The following is a 19,316-nucleotide window of genomic DNA, read 5'->3' as shown; positions in this document are numbered from 1 at the left end:
TTGAGCAGACATACATTTACATTCTGTGATAAAAAGGGAAACTTACACCAAAACTATAGACTCAAGTGACAATCAAGGATGTGATAAATAAACAAAGAGACTTGAATTATGTATCATACCTCCATCATTGTCCAGGTTATCTCCACACACCATTTCCATGACAACATTACATCCCGAGCCACTCCAGCCCACTTGACAAACACAGTGCCATCCATTCTGATCAAGAGTGCACCTCCCATTTCCATAACAGAGACCTGGACAGCCATCTAGAAAAGAAAATGGAAAAAAGAAGCTTTAAGGGAGGAGCTTTCTTTTCTTCCTTTACAGTTGCAAGTATTCTTTAACATTCTTTCATATAGGATTATACTTGCTGTCTTCAAATGATCACAGCTCCCTTCCAAGCCATTTCTATTTTTGGCCAAATATGGAAAAATCCCCATCCTGGTCCCTGCCCTTGCTTGCTCAAAAGTCATTTCTTGGTGAGGAATGAGAATTTTTTTAGTAACATTTTGTGTGCAGGAAAAAAGTGAGTAAGCTTATAAGAAAATATTTAATAGCCTACTGTTTTCATCTTTTTCTCTACTTATTGAAGGATAAGTTGTAGATTGCACAGGATGGTATATACATAATCAAGGTTTATATCAAAGATTTACATGGCAAATATTCCTTAATTGACAAACTGGCATTTGTGGACATAATCGTACACATTGCAGGGAGCAGAGGTGACCTTTTTATTCTATTCATAAACAGTCAGCTGACTGAGAAAAAAGCTGATCTGATTTATGCTACAACACAACTCTTTCCACAGAAGGCAAATGAGGGAGCATTTCCTTCCAACACCCAGTTCCACTTCCTTCACATTATAGCTGATCGAAGTACGACAAACACTTGCCCTTTAGTGGCTCTGATTCTAGATCAAAACGGGAACAATGACTGTAGCATCCCCCGGATTACATACTTGTAAATTCTGAATCCATAGTAATTTGGACATTCTCAGCTTGATCTCTTGCCTATAAGAGTGGGGGGGGGAATTGTCGCTTGGATGTGTACACTCATGTCCATCTGCTTGCGCAGTGTAATGCCAGCTCAGACATTTGTCAAAGCCTCACCATGTCACACAGGGAGCCAAAGGACAATGGGGAAAGCTCAGCAATAAGCTTAATAGTGCAAGTGGCCTCCCTTCTGAGAGTCCTCCTTTCAGCATGGACATACAATGGACATACAGGAACTGAAAGCCGTTCTGCACTTGATAGTGAACATCAACACTTAAGTGTTATCAGATTTTTTTTTTGGGGGGGGGAAAAAGAAGAGGCCTCAGCCTGCATAGGTGTTTTGCAGCCCCAAGAGATAGATGCTCCAAAAGGGCTTTGGAGGCGCTGACTAGGGAGTTGGTACAGCTGGTCTGCCAGGTTGTGGTGTACAGCCCAGCCTGCAAGACGTTTCCTGGAAACTCTGCACTAGACACATCTCATTTCATCTCTCCTTCCCACCCTCGGCACAGGTTACCAACCACATCTGCAAACAGGGAGACTGCAGACTCCGACCCCCATGCTCTGAAGAGCTGGAGACAGCTGGCACTGTTTTCTCGCATCAGAATTCTTTAAGTTGCTGCTCTAGAACAGAATGAGGTTGGCAACCACCAGATATCCTATAAAAGCCAATTATTTCCCTCTTTCAGGGAGCTGGGGGAAAAGGCAGGATATGAGAGCTGTTCTGGGTAACAGGGATGTTTTTCCACTTCAATTCACTGTCCTGCTGAGTTAATTCATTTCTTGTATATGGTTATTTTTTGCTGCTGTGTGTGGTTATCCTCTAAAATGACAAATGTCATGACACGAATGCCTACTTGTTTTTATTGTCTAATTCTGAAGAAATAAAATAATAACCACAAAACAAACGCCCAGCTCTTGCTGGAACATTGGTTAGTTTGACATTTCAGCTAGCAGCACTTCGGTAAGGGGCAATGTGCACCAGCGCTCCGCACAGCACGGCCAGGACGGAGGGACTGCTGCCAAGCTCGGGGAGGGAACTTGCGCTGACATGACCAAGCAGGACCTGCGGCAAGGCACGGAAATCAAATCGACAGCACCAGATACAGACCAACATAAAATTTAATGCTTGTATCAAATGATTTGAAGAGAACTATATCACATCTAGCATCGGTAGCTTTTTAAAAAAAGTGCACTTCTCGATCAAAAGAAACTTCCCTCAAGCACAAATGACAAAAAACCAAACAAAAATGAAATCAAAACACAAAACATTTTTGTTCTCATGGAAGACAGGATCAACACAAAGTTTTTTGAGCAAGTCCTCACCTCCATCATTACTTTTAAATGGTAAGTGAAAGAAAAAAAACCTCATTTGCCTAACATTGCATATCAGATGGCCACATAAAACATGCTTACATCGCTACAAGTTCACAAATAAGTTGAGCACATTTTTTTCTTAAAGCTGATTTTTTTTTCCCTGTGTTTATATATCTCCATAAACAAATGTTTTGTCTGTTCTGGCAATGTAGAAGTACAGAAGCTCAGACAAAACAGGTAACACAAAACACTCCATTCCCAATACTTGTGTATCTTTTCACTATTCTTTCCCAGTGCTGATATGAAAAACTTACCTCGAACAGCATCTAAGTAGTGAGCTTAAAAAAGAAAAGAACAAAACTGAGATGGATTGAACTTCTGTACGCAAATGAAAATACAGACACCATTTGCTTATGACTTGCCATCTGTTCGTTGATATAAAGCGTCTCCCGCTTACTGCAGTTGGTTTTGTTCCTGCTACTGTGACCACCACACATCGTGTCTGTGATCATTCTCCGTTTGATGATAGGGATGCAGAGGACAGCTTGGGCTGCACCTGACAGTGCCCACAATACGACGAGCAGCTCTATATCTTTTTAATTATTTTCTAGACTCGCTCTACACAATCTTTATAAAATGAGGCCGTTCCTCCTTCACAAACCTAATTCTTGCTTTAGCAAATCTGATTTAGTAAATTCTAGAGCCAGTGAACAAACTGTCTTAAAATGATGAAGACAAAGATAAAACATTCTACGCTTTTTTCAAGAAGCATATATGAAAGCTTATGCTGCTTACTGCTGAAAATTAGATACTCTGCTATTACGAACAATGAAGATGTTTATGAATAAACTTGCTTTGGGACATTTTAGGGAGAAAAACTATTAGACTTTGCAAAAACCTGTTGTATTTAATTAAAAATATATCTATTACATTTGTACAGTAGAGTTACGACTTCTAAAAAGGGTCTGAAAGTTTTTCCTTATTAGGAATATTGGTAGGAGTCAGCTACAGAAAAACTACCTCTAGTAACAAGTAAAATATGTACATCTTCAGACATGAAGGAACGAGATTTAACGCAAGAATTACTTAAGCTGAATAGTAGCTTCCCCTCCCTCACACCTATTTCTTAAACATTTTTTTCCTTCCTGACTCAAAGTTCACATGTGAATGCAACTCAAATATAGGTTAGGAATTTCCTGTAAGTAGCTGCAGTGAGCTGCGATTCTGTGGGACAAGCGGGGTGGCTCTGGCAGATCTTTGTGTAACCAGTTAAGACTTTGTGCATTTTCTTTCTCGAGGTACAAAACGCTCTTACCGATGGTGCAGTGGTCCCCTTCCCAGCCAGGGCTGCACTCACACTTGCCGTCCTTGCACTGGCCGTGCTCCGCACAGTGCGAGTGGCAGGTCCGTTCTTCGCAGGCGGGTCCCACCCAGCCCTCTTCGCACTGGCACATCCCTCTGGCACAGACACCGTGGCTGCCGCAGTCCAGGGTACACAGCTCTGCACGGGGATACAGACGCACCCAATGTCAAACAGCAGTTTATACCACAAATAGACTTTGCTCGCTCATCAATTGGATCAAATACAGGATTCCACCACCCAGTACAGACCTTGTGCGATGTGGCTGCCTTATTCTTAAGCAGTGGCTTGCAAGATCATTTATTTGTTTGAGGCGGGGACTGCAAAAATGATGACTTTGCATATGGTAGGGCAATGGGTCTTAATCGGTCGAAAAATGACACGAAAAAGTCCATGTCTTTTGACTGATTTCAGGTGAGGCCTCTAATAACAGCATGTCCTATCCATCCCTAGGTCCCACTGGCTCAGTTCTGAAAGCTTTTATAAACTCAAATATTGCAAGTGAGCTGAATGAAAGGATAAAGTGGCAGATTAAATACATATAAGCAAAAGTCTTTGAGGTATTCAGGTGTTTGCAGTGATGGCAAATGGCCTTCACTTACAGTAGAAAGAGCCACCGTAAAGATGTCAATAAGGCAGAGAAGAGCAAGCACCTCATTCTGCCACCAGTGTACAACATTACATGACTTACAGGCCAGGCACATCTGCCTAGTTCTGAAATGGCTTTTGAGGCTTAAAACTTGTTTCCTTCCTCACTCTAATGAGCCAGCTGCTAAGAAACCAGAAAAGCCATTTTGGGAAGACAGGAGTACCTCCTTCATCGCACTCCAAACAATTTCTCTACCTGGGCACTGTAGAACACCACTTATCGTGAACCGGAATGAAAGTCCTGAATTGTTTCAATACATCACAATATGCCAATTGCAATTCTACTTCCACTTAGACTAAAGTTGTTCTGTGAAAAGAATGGCTTCATTATAAAAGGGTTCTATGTAGTCTGAATTTATTTAGAATAATTAGTGTCAAGAGACAGAATTCGCTTGTTATTCTGCAATTAACCTGCCACAGAAATGTTTCCTCCTTCTTCCTCTCAGAAAGCAGCTGATAGCACTACAAGTGTAAGCCAAATAATCCTGTCTGCTCTGATTGCAAATGTCAGTGTTACATATTTAGTCGTGGCAAGATTTTTCCCTTGACAGATTTGAAACAATGATCATTTATATCTTGGAACTACTGTATATAAACATTCTTAAAAACATTTGTAGTGACAAATGGTGTCACTGTATCTACCAAGCAAGGTTTTAAAAGTTTAAATTGAAATCTTATCAATTCCAACCATTTTAACACACATTAAAAAGCAGCACAGAAATGGACCTGCAGAGTGAGATTGCAGATGTGCCAGGTTATGTCTCAAGTCTAGAGTGTAGCCCTTATTTTTGTTAATAGCCGGGGTGATGGCACAGAGTGCAACTGAAAAAATCATTGAGTGGCAAACTGGAAGAGCATGGTCAAAGTCTAAACCACCTTCAGAAGTGGAAGGCATGGTAAAAAACTTAAGATAAAATTCAGTAAAAGCAGCTGTAGAGTAGTGTCCTGACAAAGCAAAAATCAACTACATAAAAAAATAATTCTACCATTCAGATAGGCACTTGTGTTATACTGGAGGACAAGATAAACATAATTATCTAACGATACTCTTGCAAAAAGAATATGTAAGACAAGGAAAGAGACTGCTCTGCTATTTTCAAATGAAAATGTGTGCTAAGCCTGGGGCATTATCCCTAAGCAAGACTTGATTGCTACCTGCTGATCATGTATTAATCTAATGATTCATGCCTTGGACTGCCTGCCTGCAGGTACTGAGAAGGATTTCTTCCCTCTTGCTGCATAATTTGGCTTGGCTTTTTTGTTTTATTACTTGTTTGTTCCTTGGAAACCTGGGAGACTGCTCAGGGGACTACAGGGGCAACTTGCTCTGTTATTTCATTGGTATTAAAGTTGCCCAAATACCTGTTCCTATGAGCAGGAACTAAACTGATCCCACCAGATCTGGGATCACAGAAGAATCACCCTGCGGTCAGACTGGCAGAGGACCTCTGCAATTATTTTAACCTATCTTTATAGCTTGGGGCATGGGCTAACTCCTGAGAATTAAATCTGACAAATTACCTGCTACTTCAAGGATTTAGGCTGCTAGAGGGATGCCTTTGATCTCCCCCGATCTCCCTCTACTTCATTATAATTACTGCTTTTGGTATTTTACTGTAAATGACAAAGATTGTTAAGAGGATTTTAAGAACTATTCTGTAGTTTACACTATGCTGGGCTAAGTGGAATAGATTTTTTGGGTTTCTTTGACCCTTCTGGATTGAGTATCTACTACACATTTTTTTGCAGTTGTGGGACTGGCTTAGTTCAACCAATACCAAAACTTCAGGCAATATTCTAGGCATCAGTGTACAGAAGTGGCAACGCAGGCTGGAAAGGCTGAAGTGGAGGTACAAAGTCATATACAGAGATTCTGATTGTGTCAGCAGCTCTAGCATCTCCCATCTCTTCTACATCTGTAAATAAATCAAAGACCCAGCTGTTGGAAACCTTGATCCCATTGCACAGATGGCACGCACGCCTGCCTCACCTCTGTCTACCCAGCAGAGTCTAATCGCAACAAACTCATCTTCCAAACAAACAGAACAGAAAGCAGTGTGGAGCCAAAGGCAATGTAGGCACATCCCTACCACAGGGTCATAGATCTTGCACATATTCCTATTTTACAACCCCCAAATGAGACAGATCTCAAAATATTTGAAAGTTTTCCATTGTTTTCCCCATGTTCCACACAAGGAATACATGTTGAAAGACTATTTAAGCTCATAAATTCAATCAGACTAATGAAGTGGAGATAAAAGATTTCCTTTCTCATTAAAAAAAACCTCTAGGCAAGTCAGTATACAGTCTTCACTCACAAGGCTCCTTTTTTAAAATTCTATTTTCCCACATAAAATCACACACAGCCAAACAAATTTTATTTTTCACCTATAGGAATACACTGTCTTGGAAAGGCAACACAGCAGCACAAGTTCTGGACTCCAAACTGGCTCTGGGTGATAGGAAATGTTGGGTTAGTTGTCTTGCCCCCAGTCATTCCATTTTCACACCTCATTTCTGCCACAAGTCAGGGCACAGTAAACAAACCAGTAGCTGAGTAACAAGTGTTACAAAAAAAGTGTGTGTCAAACCTGCTCCGGGAAAGGAACGTTGGAATGATCTTACCTACCTCTTGCCTTTCCTTCTAGTAACACATTTTTTCTGCCAAATCTAAATCTTCTCTGATGCAAACCAAAACCAATTTCATAAGCATCAAATGTAATGAAATCCAGTTTCTTAGTGTGGAACAGAGACTTTCCTCATTTACCCTTGTCCTGCTGCTCAGCCCACTCACACTTTATGGTCAAGAAGGCCAATCTTGAGACTTACATTTGTTTCAGTGACTTAATATAAGGCTTCAGAAATCCTGCTTACTGCAATAATGTATTCTTCTGCCATGCAAATTCAAGATTCTCCCCAGATTTCTCATGCAAAGCAAGGAAAATCAAGCCTAATGTCATCCTATTAATGCTGTGGTAGAACCTGCAGCTTTAATCCTCAGCTAATTCAAACAACTAAGATTAAAAAAAAAAAAAAGTATTTTCAGTTCAGGTTGTTCTGATTTTAAATGCAAAACAACTCCTTAGCTTCTCGTGTAGATAAACATGTACGGAAATATAAGCGTGGCAGGGAGCCAAATTATCATTTGTGTTTTTATTGAGAGACTGGGTTTCCGCAGCAGACTAGACAAAATGAGATATTCGAGTGAGTGGACAATGACCAAATGCAATGGGAAACAATGCAATAACTGAATTTAGGTAAATAGCTTCAGACAAAGATGACATGGTAAAATTTCAGACAGCAAGTCAGACATCATGCAACTGTTCTGCTCAAGGGAACATCTTCCTCCTCTCATAGCAATAGGTCCTACAGGACTTGGAAGCACCCAAGTTGCCATGAGTACCGCACAAGGGGCCAGGACAGCATGGAAAGGGCTTTGAGCTGTGGGTAGGTGCAGCAGTTGAGACAGCCAAAGATGCCTCCTCTGATTGAAACAATTATTCCACTCCGCCTCATCTCCATCCATCTCCTGGCTCTATCTGGAGCTTATCTGAAACTGTGGTGAGCTGATCTGGATAATGAAACTGGCAGATAATGATTCACTTTATTTTCCTGGGTTAATATGTGACAGCTTGCTGAGCTAGATCAGCCCACCGAGGGCCCAAAGCAGCACCACGGGCAGGGCCAGGGAGGAGATGCAGGCCACAGCCCGGATGGGGACCGTCCTCCTGAGGAGCCACAAGCTGTGCCATCAGACAGGACAGCAAAGGACAAGAGCATGGGGGAGGTAACTTATTTAACGTAAGAGGTTATAATTTGGAGTAGGAAAGTCAGCTCATGGGTATTCTATCCCAAGCCTGTAGTTATGCTGTTGCATTAACATTGATTATTCTCACAACCCACAGCGCAACACACACGATCCGTTAAATCCCTCAATTGTGTTGTTAGATTTGTGGGCTCACACAAAAGCCACCTCTTCTCTCCCACTCCTCTCTGTGGATGGTCAGTGGCACACGTGCTGCCCAGCCTGCCCGTCCCCTGGCGGGTTCTGTGGAGCGCCGGGCGCTGCAGGCTGGCATGTGGCTGGCATCAGATCCTCAGCAGCTGTGAACCTTCCTGGATCCCATGAAACCAACACTCACCTATCTCACAATAATTCATGGCCCTATTTCAATTTTTGTACCTGTACGCCTTGCAAGCAAAACAAAGTTCTCTAAGTGTAGGGTTGGAAAGTTAATTTCCTCATTTATAAAAACCCTCAGCTCTGCAGATAAACAACAAGCAACGTGCTGGGAAACTGGCCTCAGCCAGCCCCTGCAGCTTCTTATTAATACAGTCTTTACCAAATCTAAAACTCAGAGTCCTTAGACTTATACCAATTAATGAATAAGAGACTTAAAAAATGTTCCGCTCAGTCTAGAATTTTTACTGACATGTCCTTAATTCTGGATGCTCATTAATTTTACTGGAAGAAGGCAAATGTGAACAGTGAAGCATTATTTGTACATATTCTTGAGAAGGAGACAAATATGTTGATCATTCCTGAGCTAATCTAAAAAGCATTAAAAATTCACTCCACACTCTTCATTTTAATTACCTAAGTCAACAATGAGTTCTTTCAAATGTGTTTTATAATAACTTTCTACTTATGTGATATGAAAAGGGAAATTAAAGCTAAATATTTTATAATTTGTAATGATAAGGGAAGATTTTATAGTTAATTTGACATGTTTCAGAAATAACTCATAAAAAATCATGCTAAGAATACAAAACTATATGTAAATAAAAGTGGTCCAATACTACAAAAATACTTCCATTTTACTTTTCTTTACATTCGGTGGCAAGTCTTGTTCTACAGATAGTCTGAACCTTATGTATCACATTCATAATTCTGCTATCCATTTTTTAATAAGTGGTTTTCCACAAAGATTAGAAATTAATCTATCCTGACTTTCACCCAATAAGCTTAACTGCTGGAGGCAGCAAAAAAATCACCTATCTAGGCCTAATAAAGAAAGTTTTTTCAATTTAAATATACATTGCTTTTAATAAGCGTGCATGATAATTTCAACAATGTTACTGAGCTTTTTAAATTACCTTCCTGCTGTGTCCTGGAGACAACTCTGTTCTAGCTTTCATTTGCAGCTTTCATTTGCAGCTGCTGACTTTATTAATATAATTTTTTACACCACAAAAAAATTCAAAAATTTAAAGTTTCACGAGTTTCAAAAGCACTTGAGCTATTTTTCAGTAAAACCTAATGGCAAGTTGTCCCCACTAGAGAATGCTACCTGAAAGGGTGCACTATAGAGGTTTGATGTAGATAGCATGTTTTACATATCTGTACTTGAAGAGATGTTATTTTAATGGTACAGCTTATATTACTTTCCCAATTTAAATAAGCTCTTTTGGCAATGTGAATGTTGTAAGTGCACCTAATCTAGACTTCTCCAACAGCGTCAGAGTATGTCAGTTAAGCGTGCAATTTTTTACATTTTTAGCTAACCACGGCTAAGCCAATAAACCGTCAAGGGACAGATTTTCTGCAGAGACAACACAGAAGTCTGATCAATACAATAGATCATCACTGAGTGGCTGACAATTTTTTGGCAAAAAGCAAACAAACAAACAACCCTCTTACTGCTCTACTGTCAGAATACTAAAATAACACACAGTTCTGACAAGTATCTACATGCATAGCTTAGTTTACCTATTTTATTGTCTTTCTCTCCATGCATTGCATTCCTACATGTGACAATAAAATACATTAAAGGGCATCTAGCAATAGCATCACAATTTGTGAGTTGGAGCAGTTTGTTCTATGTGAGTGAATAAATTCAAAGCAACATGTTAATGTTAATTACATGAACACTGCAAAACGATTGCATGGAATTTAGTCTCACATATACCTCCAAAATCACTTCCACGGTAACTTTCCAAAGATTTTGCTCTTGCACAAAGCAGGACTCTGTGGTCCATCCCAACAAAGGACACAAAGTGAGATTCACCTCACCCAAATGTAGAAATCTATGTCTGAAATAGCTTTCTGTAACAGTCCGTTATCAGACTAGAATGTTTAAATCTATTCAGCTATTGATATCTATCATTTCTGACACTGCCATGAAGGAAGAGACGGTAACAAACATATAAAGCTATGTTAAGCAGAAGAGGAATGATTTTGGAAGAATTCTCAAGGAGAAAACAGATCCTACTCCAAATTATATTTGCCTTCATTTCTGGCTCTGAACAATGTTACAGAGGCTCATAGGATATTACAATTATTTACAGGTTTCTGCGCCTTATATAGACATGGACTTTCCCTAAAATATCATTCATTTCTTCTGTCTTCTTGATGTCTTCTTTTACTCAGACTCATATTAATTATGCCCTTTTCTCATGATTACATGACTGATACTCTATTTGCTATCTTCTGTTCAGTAGATGTATTGGTTTTGCTATGAAATGAAGTAGTGATTCTAGTAAATAAGTTTTGGGGTGGTCTCACTGGCAACTGAAAAATAGCCCAGCTGAAATCACTCTAACAGAATAAAGGATAAATCCTGGCACTTTTCTTCATGTTATGAACTGGATTATTGCAGGAGGCAATGAGGGACTTCAGGAAGTCGGGTCTTCCTCCAAAAGACAAGAGTTGCAGAAAAGTACTATTGAACTAGTCAGTGTCTTCAGAACAAAATGGGGCAATTTAAACTTCACACAGACCTATTATTTATGATGATTCAGACACAATTACCGCACAATGATCAACTATTGCTACCAAAGGCAAAACTTCTCCAAAACCTCTTGATTTCCCAAACACCATTTCATTTTAAACCTTTCTACTGCAAGATTTATGCAGAAAACCTTTCTGACGTGTTGCCTCACAGATATCTAACTACCTTTCTTATCTTCTTACCACAGGCCACAACACATAAAATAAAATAAAACAACTGGAAGTAAAATGCCGTATCACTGCTCGTTACTCAGAATGTTTCATCATCAATCTAGTGACAGTTTTAATTGCTTTCTGGAAATAATCCTACCATCATCTCATTGAACTTATTTCTGATGCATTAAGTACTCTATAAATAGCTCCTCTGGCTTCCAGTAGGAAGGCTGCCATTAACACTATTGTGTATCTCAAACTATATGAATTTAATTGCATTTTTAACAAAACCGTAGTGTAGCTTCTGATAATGCTATACCTATTTGAAAGTATCTTTTCCAAACTGGGAGCTTTGATTCACCTTAGTATTTGTTTGTGTAGAAAAGTAATAATTGAATAGACAGAAAAGTCCAAAGGGCAAATACAGCAGAGGTAGGGGAAATGACATAGAAACTTTTGCCCCTTCTTAGATCTTTTATTACATTTTTTTTCAGCTTTATTTTTCATCTGATGAAGAATATTTTCTTCCTGATCCAAATCCAATTTGTATATATATAAAAAACTTCACCCTTTATCGATTTTGCTGTGGTTCAAAATGGTATTTTTACAGTGCAAAAATTTAATCAATACAGCCTGATGAATCTGGACTGGTGACGGTAAACATACTAACAGATATTTCATTTCAGGCAGCCAAAGCTTTAAAAACTGATACGACTGAAAAGGACGACTCATTTGCCATTGGGTATATCTCTGTTTACCCAGCCACAGCAGGGGTGTAAAGCAGAATACAATTAGGCTGTGCTTGCCACACAAGGGACTTCAGCTGCAGAACCTGTCTCTTTCTTCGAGATCATACAGGTTGGCAGGTTGGACAAGGCCTTTGTGGGAAGCTTTTAAAATAAATGAGCAGATGTGTAGCCTAATAGTAAGTAAGATTGAACTGACACAAGGGTGAGGAGAACCACAGAGTATTCTGACCAGGACATTATTTAAATACTGTTTCCCAAGTAAATGTGGAGTTTCCTTGTCAAATTTGGTCCTGTTTTATAATTTGCCTCCACTGTTTGATTTCAAGTTGTACATGTTGTAAATCAGTGAGAATACGGTCGTCACTGGAGATTCATATTCTGACTAACGAGCTCTGAAATCCTTCACAATACACTGAGAACCACAAAAGGAAACGCTGTGCAACGTCTACCTTGTTCGATATTTTATTTGATCAGGAGACTAGTAAGAAAGTGGTCCAGAACAATCTATCACGAGCAGTAATGAGTGAGATGAAAGCTATGAAAGCTATGCCTTTGTGTTCAGCCACAGAGGGGAAAATGCAATCCACAGTTCTGTGGGCTGAAAAGCCAGTTGTGTAGGAAAAATCAGAAACCTGTTGAGTATGTGACAGACCATGAGAATCAGGAAAGGCATGAGGCCTATGGTAGCGATGAGAAACATGGGGAGCGACCAAATGGCTTTGTAGGGAAAAAGGAAACAGGTAAAGGTGGCTCAGCAGGTACATTTAATAAAGCTGTCTCACAGCTACAGCCTGAACTAATACAGCAGCAAAAGAAAGTAAAGATGTTTGAAACACCTGTTTTCAGCAAAGGTTTACCAGATTGCCTGAGTAGATCACAATACATCTTTATATAAGCACTAAATTTTTCATGATACACAGAAATAATATATTATTAACACTGAGTATGGCTCTGCTCAGAGCATCAAGTTTTACACAGTTATTTAATTAGTGAATTTAATTAGTAATATTCAGTAAAGAAGTAAGGATTTATTTAAGCACTATTAGCAAAAAGTAGGCACCATCTTTAATTCACTGGCTTACAGGAAGACCTTTGAATACAGGTCCACTCACAAACGCTGCTCCAGTTCAGTGGTTACCTCACCCAGGTCACAAGCTCTGTATGTTAGATGTACCTGCTGACTTCAGGAACAAAGATATATGTCACTTTCCATATCTCTGAAGGGCTCAAAATGCTGAAAAGGTGGGCACTGGTACTACTTCATCACGTATTACAGGAACATCTATTCAGATTCACCTGTGTAAAAGCAATGGCAACCCAAAAGTGAGACAGATGCCATTGTCACCCAAACCAGACATAGGGTTGGCACTCAGAAGAAAAGGGGTCAGTGACTTGCAGAATCTAAATCAACATGGCAGGACTGGATGCTTTTAGAAGGACATACTTCCATTTTTTAAATTTTCTTTTCAGTGAAGAGCTGGAATACATAGACAGCCAGAAGCACTGGATCAACCAAAATGAGCCTTATTAACTCTGTTTCCAGCAATCAATTTGTATCACAGAAAAGACTAATATGAGAAATTAAAAGTCATTACCAGCTTCTAAGTAACATCTCAGGTTTGCAATCAAAAGCAAAATCAGCTGAAGAAGCTGGGCTTGCTCCTTCTCTTTTTAGCATAAATAGTGTCTTGGACAAACTCAACAGCCAGGCACAACAAGCCCTGCAAGAAGTGCAGCCTCAATTAGCAAAGTCATACAGTGCTCAATAACTGACTATAAATACCACTTACACGGACAAGAAGCAAACATTTCTAAGTCCATTGCTGTGCTTCTGAAGATGAGTAGGGAGAGATGAAGCAGCTCCCAGTAAACAAGCCATAACTTCCTCTGTGTCAGCAGCACACACAGAAATAGCAACACGCATCTGGCGGCTGCTGTTCTGTCTCGTTGCTGCTACAGCAAAGTTGCAGCTCATGACTTGCATTTTTCCTGCACCAGGGAGAAGCAGCACCTGGGTCACAGGACCCTGGCTGTCCCATCCCTCTGCATCCTTGGTACAACTGCAATAATGCTTTGTGGATTTCAAGAAGTGAATGAGTATCCTTTATTATTTTTCTCGCTCTCTTCCTTCTACGCTGCCTACATTTTTCCACTAACTCATCACTTCCCCATGTCCCTCCTTGCGCATGCAAACTCTGCTTTGCTGAGGCAGTTCTCTCGTTCCTAGGACACGCTGCCCCATCACATACTGCCCACAGATACCTGCTGCTTCTCGCTTGCAGAGCTGACAGAGGCACCGCATTTTCGTGATGGGTGCATGGGTGGGCAGAGCAGGAGCTGAAAATACGAATGTGCCATCTGAGCAATCAGCTTTCTGCAGTCCATCAGACAATTATTTTGGACCACGAGGTGAGAGATACTATTTAAATAATCTTGAAACTATACTGCAGCTACAATACACAAGGAGTTTTTGCTCTATCGCCACTGAAATGTTCTTGCATAATTACTATAAATGTAATTTTATTTAAAAAGTATTACTTGAGCCTAAACATTTAAGCAGAAGTCCTTAAAGGGAGCAGAGACCAGGACTTCCTCAGATGTCTACATACATTACCCTTGCAACAATCTACACAATCAAAAAGATTAAAAATGCAATATGCTGGAGAAAATAAAGTTCCCATGATTTTGACTTTTATCAATAGCAATTTCCTATTTTCAGAGATAAGTTAAACTTCATAGGCTCTGCTGCATAAGCATATTGAAATTATAGCTATTTTTGTAGAACTCTTACCATGAGAATAAAAAAGATATATTATAAATATCTGCTTTTCAGGGACCGATGCAACATATTTTGCATAATAGGTGTTCTGAAAGTCACTGAAGGACAAAACCTTTAGTTATTCTAATGCTTTTTTATATTCTTGTTCTAACAATTCCCATTTGTGCTTTCCCAGCTGTGAGGAAGCGAAGCTCTCTGCTAACACAAGAACCCTTCTTTCAATGTTGTTGGTAGGGATAACTTGTCAGTTTTGTCACTGGGCTTGGCTTAGCAAACTAAAAGTTGAAGATTTTGTATGTCAATACCGTTCTGTTGTCCATTTAGGCTGTTTTCCCCCCTCCATTGCAGCATCCACAAGACCATCAGAATGTTCCCATAACTTCCCTACTTTACAGAGACTTCTTTTATAAAGTATTCTTGTGGAGTACAAGCCTTTCATATTCAGATTTCAGTATTTTCTTGAACAATGAGTATTTGCAGAAGTCCTTTCCATACTATAACATATCCTGTAATTTGCTTAATTATGCTTCTTAATCACTGTCTGGTAGATTGACCACCATGGAGGTGATAAGGTTGAGGTGCAAAAAGGAATGCAGGCATCCAACTACAACTTTAAATGTCTAAAGCCGAAATTTAAACCCTTTGTTTAGCTTAACTAAATCTGGAGGTGCTTGAACAGCTTTGGCACCTGAATTACTATTAAAATCCCACTTATTTGCCAGGTTTTGCTACTATCTAATCACCCAACTGAGGTCATTAACAGCTTTATGTTAAGCTGGCCTAGCACAGAACACATGGAGGTGGACAGGTCCTGGACACAATGGACTCGCTGTAGAGATGCAATCCCACGCATACAGAGAGGAACGTCTCTGTGAGGCTCCTGGAAGGCAGGATGAACAGGACCATATTGCTGTCACCAGAGCAATTCAGGTATTTTGCCCTTGGATATGGGAAGAACTGCCAGGACAGAAGCATCTGAAATTGGGTCAGTGGATTCCACCCAGTGCAACACCTTTTCATGGATGCGAACAGGATTCACAAAAGGTGACTTAAGTAAATTATGTTTACATTCGAATGAGGAATATTTCCAATAGTTGCTGAACGGGGTGCAGACAGCAATAGATTAAGAAACTTAATTTTCAGGAAGAAAAAGGGAAGGAAAGAGCCGTTATGTTTGGCATATCTGCAAAATAAGCAGCAATCAGCTGAAAAACATCCCAAGTTTCCTCACTGTGTATCTCATACCCTTGACTTATCCTATTTCGTAAATCAATACATGACCACATCAGGTATTTCTGGTTCCCTCTGGACTGATTTCAACATGCAGGAGAATTAATTTTTGTTGGAGTGCTTCCTCACTGCCTTAAATTTCCCATGTTTTAAATTCTCCAGCAACACATATTAAATGTTCCAATCTTTAACTACTAAGTTTTTAATAGAAATCTTGCTCACCAGATATCTTTTTGCAAACTCTTGCAACTCTACAGGAGATACAAATCAAACTAGTCACACACAGTTTTTTTTTTCTTTTCAATGAAATATACAGTAGTAAGAAGAGTCTTTCTACAATGTCAGACAATGTACAGCAGGGGAAACTTCAATCATCCCTCTAATTAGCGAAGCAGTAATAGTCAAAGCTCCTCACAAATTAAAGAAAGAGGACAGTTAGATGAAATTAAGTCAGTCCATCATTTCTTCAGAACAAAATAATGAAAGATGGTTACAGTGTAATTAAAAAGTTCTTGAGATTTGTGTAAAATAGGGAGTAGAAATAGCAGCATGGAACAGAGCAGTCTAGAGAAAATACATGACAGATTACATCACGTATCGAGGAAATTTCAAGGCTATTTTCACTACTGCATGTTGTTTGTACTGAATATCCTTGTCCTTGGCAAATCAGAATGACTGACACCCATAATTTGCAATTTCCGAAACCTGAAGAGTTTTCTGATTGCGATGAAATGGTTTACCCTAATTATTTTTTCAAGTTGCAGTTTTTGATGTTTAATTTTGAAACCAATTTGAGATGTCTTGAACTATATTAATGTACTGTATTATGCCTTCATTTCTTTTTGAAGCACTTTACTTTAAAAAATGCATACTTCTAATGATTTTAAAATTACTCTACTCTGCACATATCAATTTACAACAATTACAACATTTTGCATTTTTCAAAGCACTTCAGTTTTAAAGAGGTTTTATGCTTTGCAAGATACCGAAGGAAGAGGCTGCTGATCCATTTTTACCCTTTGTAAAATTACCGCCAATCTTGCTAGAGAGAGCTTAACCAAAAATAGGTATGCTAAATATATACCATCTCCATATAATCATTTTAGGATGAATGTTTTTGTGACTAAGAACTGCCAGTCTTCTTTTCCCCCTCATAATTAGGTTGCTTCAGTGGTATAAATGGATTCAGTGGAATTATGACAAATGTCCTGGAGTGAATAGGACAGGCGCTGGCCTACTTTGTCTGAATAGAGTCTAGAGAAATGAATACAGGACAGGATGTCAGAGGCATCAGCTCTGTCACAGATTTCATTACTTTTCAGTCTACGTTTTAGGCATAGTGCTGCAATTAATTAGCGACTCAGGGCTGGATTCTCACCTGAAACACACTGGGATTGCACTGGTGGCATCACTGCAGTTACACTAATTTATGTTCGCTAAGGCTCTGCCCCACTAAAAACTCTGTCATCCATTTTCTCTTGATGTTTCACTCCCTTAATCTCAAGGCTCTGTGTTGAAGGTGTCAATCTGAGAACACAAGATGACGTGTTTTTTTTTTTTGTTTGGTTTGTTGATGCTGCACCTTCAATTAGCCAGAGCTTCCCTTCGAGCTGACACGAGCAGTCAGTATTCACAAGTTTATCTTTCTGAAATGAACTGTCTATGAGCCTCAAAGAGAGATAACTCATTAACATCAAGGGATTTTGGATGACAGCCTATAAATAAAGCAACAAAGATTGCAAGTAGAAAGTTGACGATACTGAAGTCCTGGTGACATTAAAATAGGGTACTATCAGTCTTCCATCCTCCTGTTTTATTTTGTCATGTATGCGGTAAATCACATCCGTGCTCCACAGGTCAACTAAGCCATATGTTTAAGGTCTGAACAACGGATTGTCACATCCAGCCATAACTTGGTTCAGTACGGTGTGATGATGCCGATACTCTGAAATAGGCCAAGGATGATCTTTTGCAGCACAGGTAGTTTTCACAAAAAATCTTTCATAATCAGTCTCAACTGGAACAGAGGAAGAAAAGCCTGTCCTCTAGTCACATCTTTTAGATGAGGGGGGAGACTAAATGAGAAACAGAACCCAGTCTCTTCTGTATCTCTCTTGGCCATGTCCACTATCAGGTAGCTAAACTAGTAATGGCCAAATGTCTTTGGACGGTTCTGTGCGACTTGCCAAAAAGATGACCAAACTAGGAATAACTAGAACTAAATGACCAAAGTGATAAACAAGATAGTAAGTAATTAATTCAAACACAGAATGCTCACATTTCTATAGTGAATATCATCATGGGTTTTTAATTTTCAGTGCTTTGTATCAGACAGGTGTTTGTTTTTCTACAAACTAATGATTAGACAGATAGTGGTTTTTGAAATCTGGAGGAACAAAAGAAAATGACTCTTTGTGGATGTTCAGTATTGAGGCTAAATATGTTTGTAACAGATATTCAACTAATGTTGACAGACTGGATCTTGATAGAGCTGAATAAGAAGCCAAAATAGGTTGTGTCCTCCAACTATGTCCTACAAGCAGTGTGGGATTAGCAATACTAAATGTCTAAACAACTTTCAAACCATATTGAGTTACTGTTATTGAGAACCAATTCAAACATGATGAAAACATTTCCTGACAGCTGTTTTTGAGTTCTGTAAGAGGATTTTCTGGACCTCAAGAGATGGCAACAAGAACTTTGGATCCAGAAGGAGTATCTGGAGGTGGCACAGCGAGATCAGTTTTTGGCAGTCCACACATCAGAGCAGAGACTATTCTGGACATCTGTGTTACATCGACTAGCCAAAACTGGCTTGGACTGTATGGAAATGTAGGAGTGTTGTGGCTGTGGTTCTGGTTTGGAAATACTTTGGGAATCAAAGCAGTGCAAGGAAAGTGAGCCTGGCCTCAGGCCTCTGATGATAACAATAAGGTTGTGAAGCAGTTCAGAATGACCAGTCTTTTGGCTAGAAGATGCAGTAATGGCCACATCAGGAGAGGATGTCAATGATTTTGGCAGCAAGCATCTGTTCTCCCTAGCTCATAGCTGGGAACAGTGTGCTCCCAGGTGGCAGTGCCACCAAGGTGCCCAATTGCCAGCTAATCCTCATGCATAAAAGATGCTCAAGCTGACAGGTCATACAGGACAGTTTCACCAGGGCAGTAAGTCAGGTGGACTCTGGACTGGTTACACGGTGGTTAATTCAGTGCCACACAGCTTTTCTCCACAGCCACAGTGTAAGAAACTTCTCTAACACTGGAGACAGTAATCCTGAACTCTGATCACAAAGTAGGGCTGCCCTAGTTGCACCAGCCTTTGTAGTACAGATGATGTCTGCTTAATTATTCTATTCTAATGA

The 19,316-nt window shown here is 39.6% G+C and overlaps 1 protein-coding gene across 12 annotated transcripts in view; it reads right to left on the bottom strand.

The window, feature by feature from the left end:
• TENM1 (teneurin transmembrane protein 1) overlaps positions 1–19,316 on the bottom strand; it is an 814,857-nt gene that overhangs the window by 94,809 nt on the left and 700,732 nt on the right. For 11 of the 12 annotated variants that reach the window (XM_065077940.1, XM_065077943.1, XM_065077939.1 and 8 more), the window contains 3 exons: positions 3,622–3,807; positions 2,621–2,644; positions 120–266 (listed from right to left, as the gene is read on the bottom strand). In XM_065077940.1, coding sequence (XP_064934012.1) covers positions 120–266; positions 2,621–2,644; positions 3,622–3,807 — 357 coding nt within the window. The remainder of the gene's footprint in view (positions 1–119; positions 267–2,620; positions 2,645–3,621; positions 3,808–19,316) is intronic. The other variant, XM_065077946.1, reaches the window with a different exon arrangement.

This window comes from Columba livia, chromosome 12 (genome assembly GCF_036013475.1).
Source record: "Columba livia isolate bColLiv1 breed racing homer chromosome 12, bColLiv1.pat.W.v2, whole genome shotgun sequence".
Classification (NCBI taxonomy): Eukaryota; Metazoa; Chordata; class Aves; order Columbiformes; family Columbidae; genus Columba; species Columba livia.
This window is presented reverse-complemented; position numbering and strand designations above follow the sequence as displayed.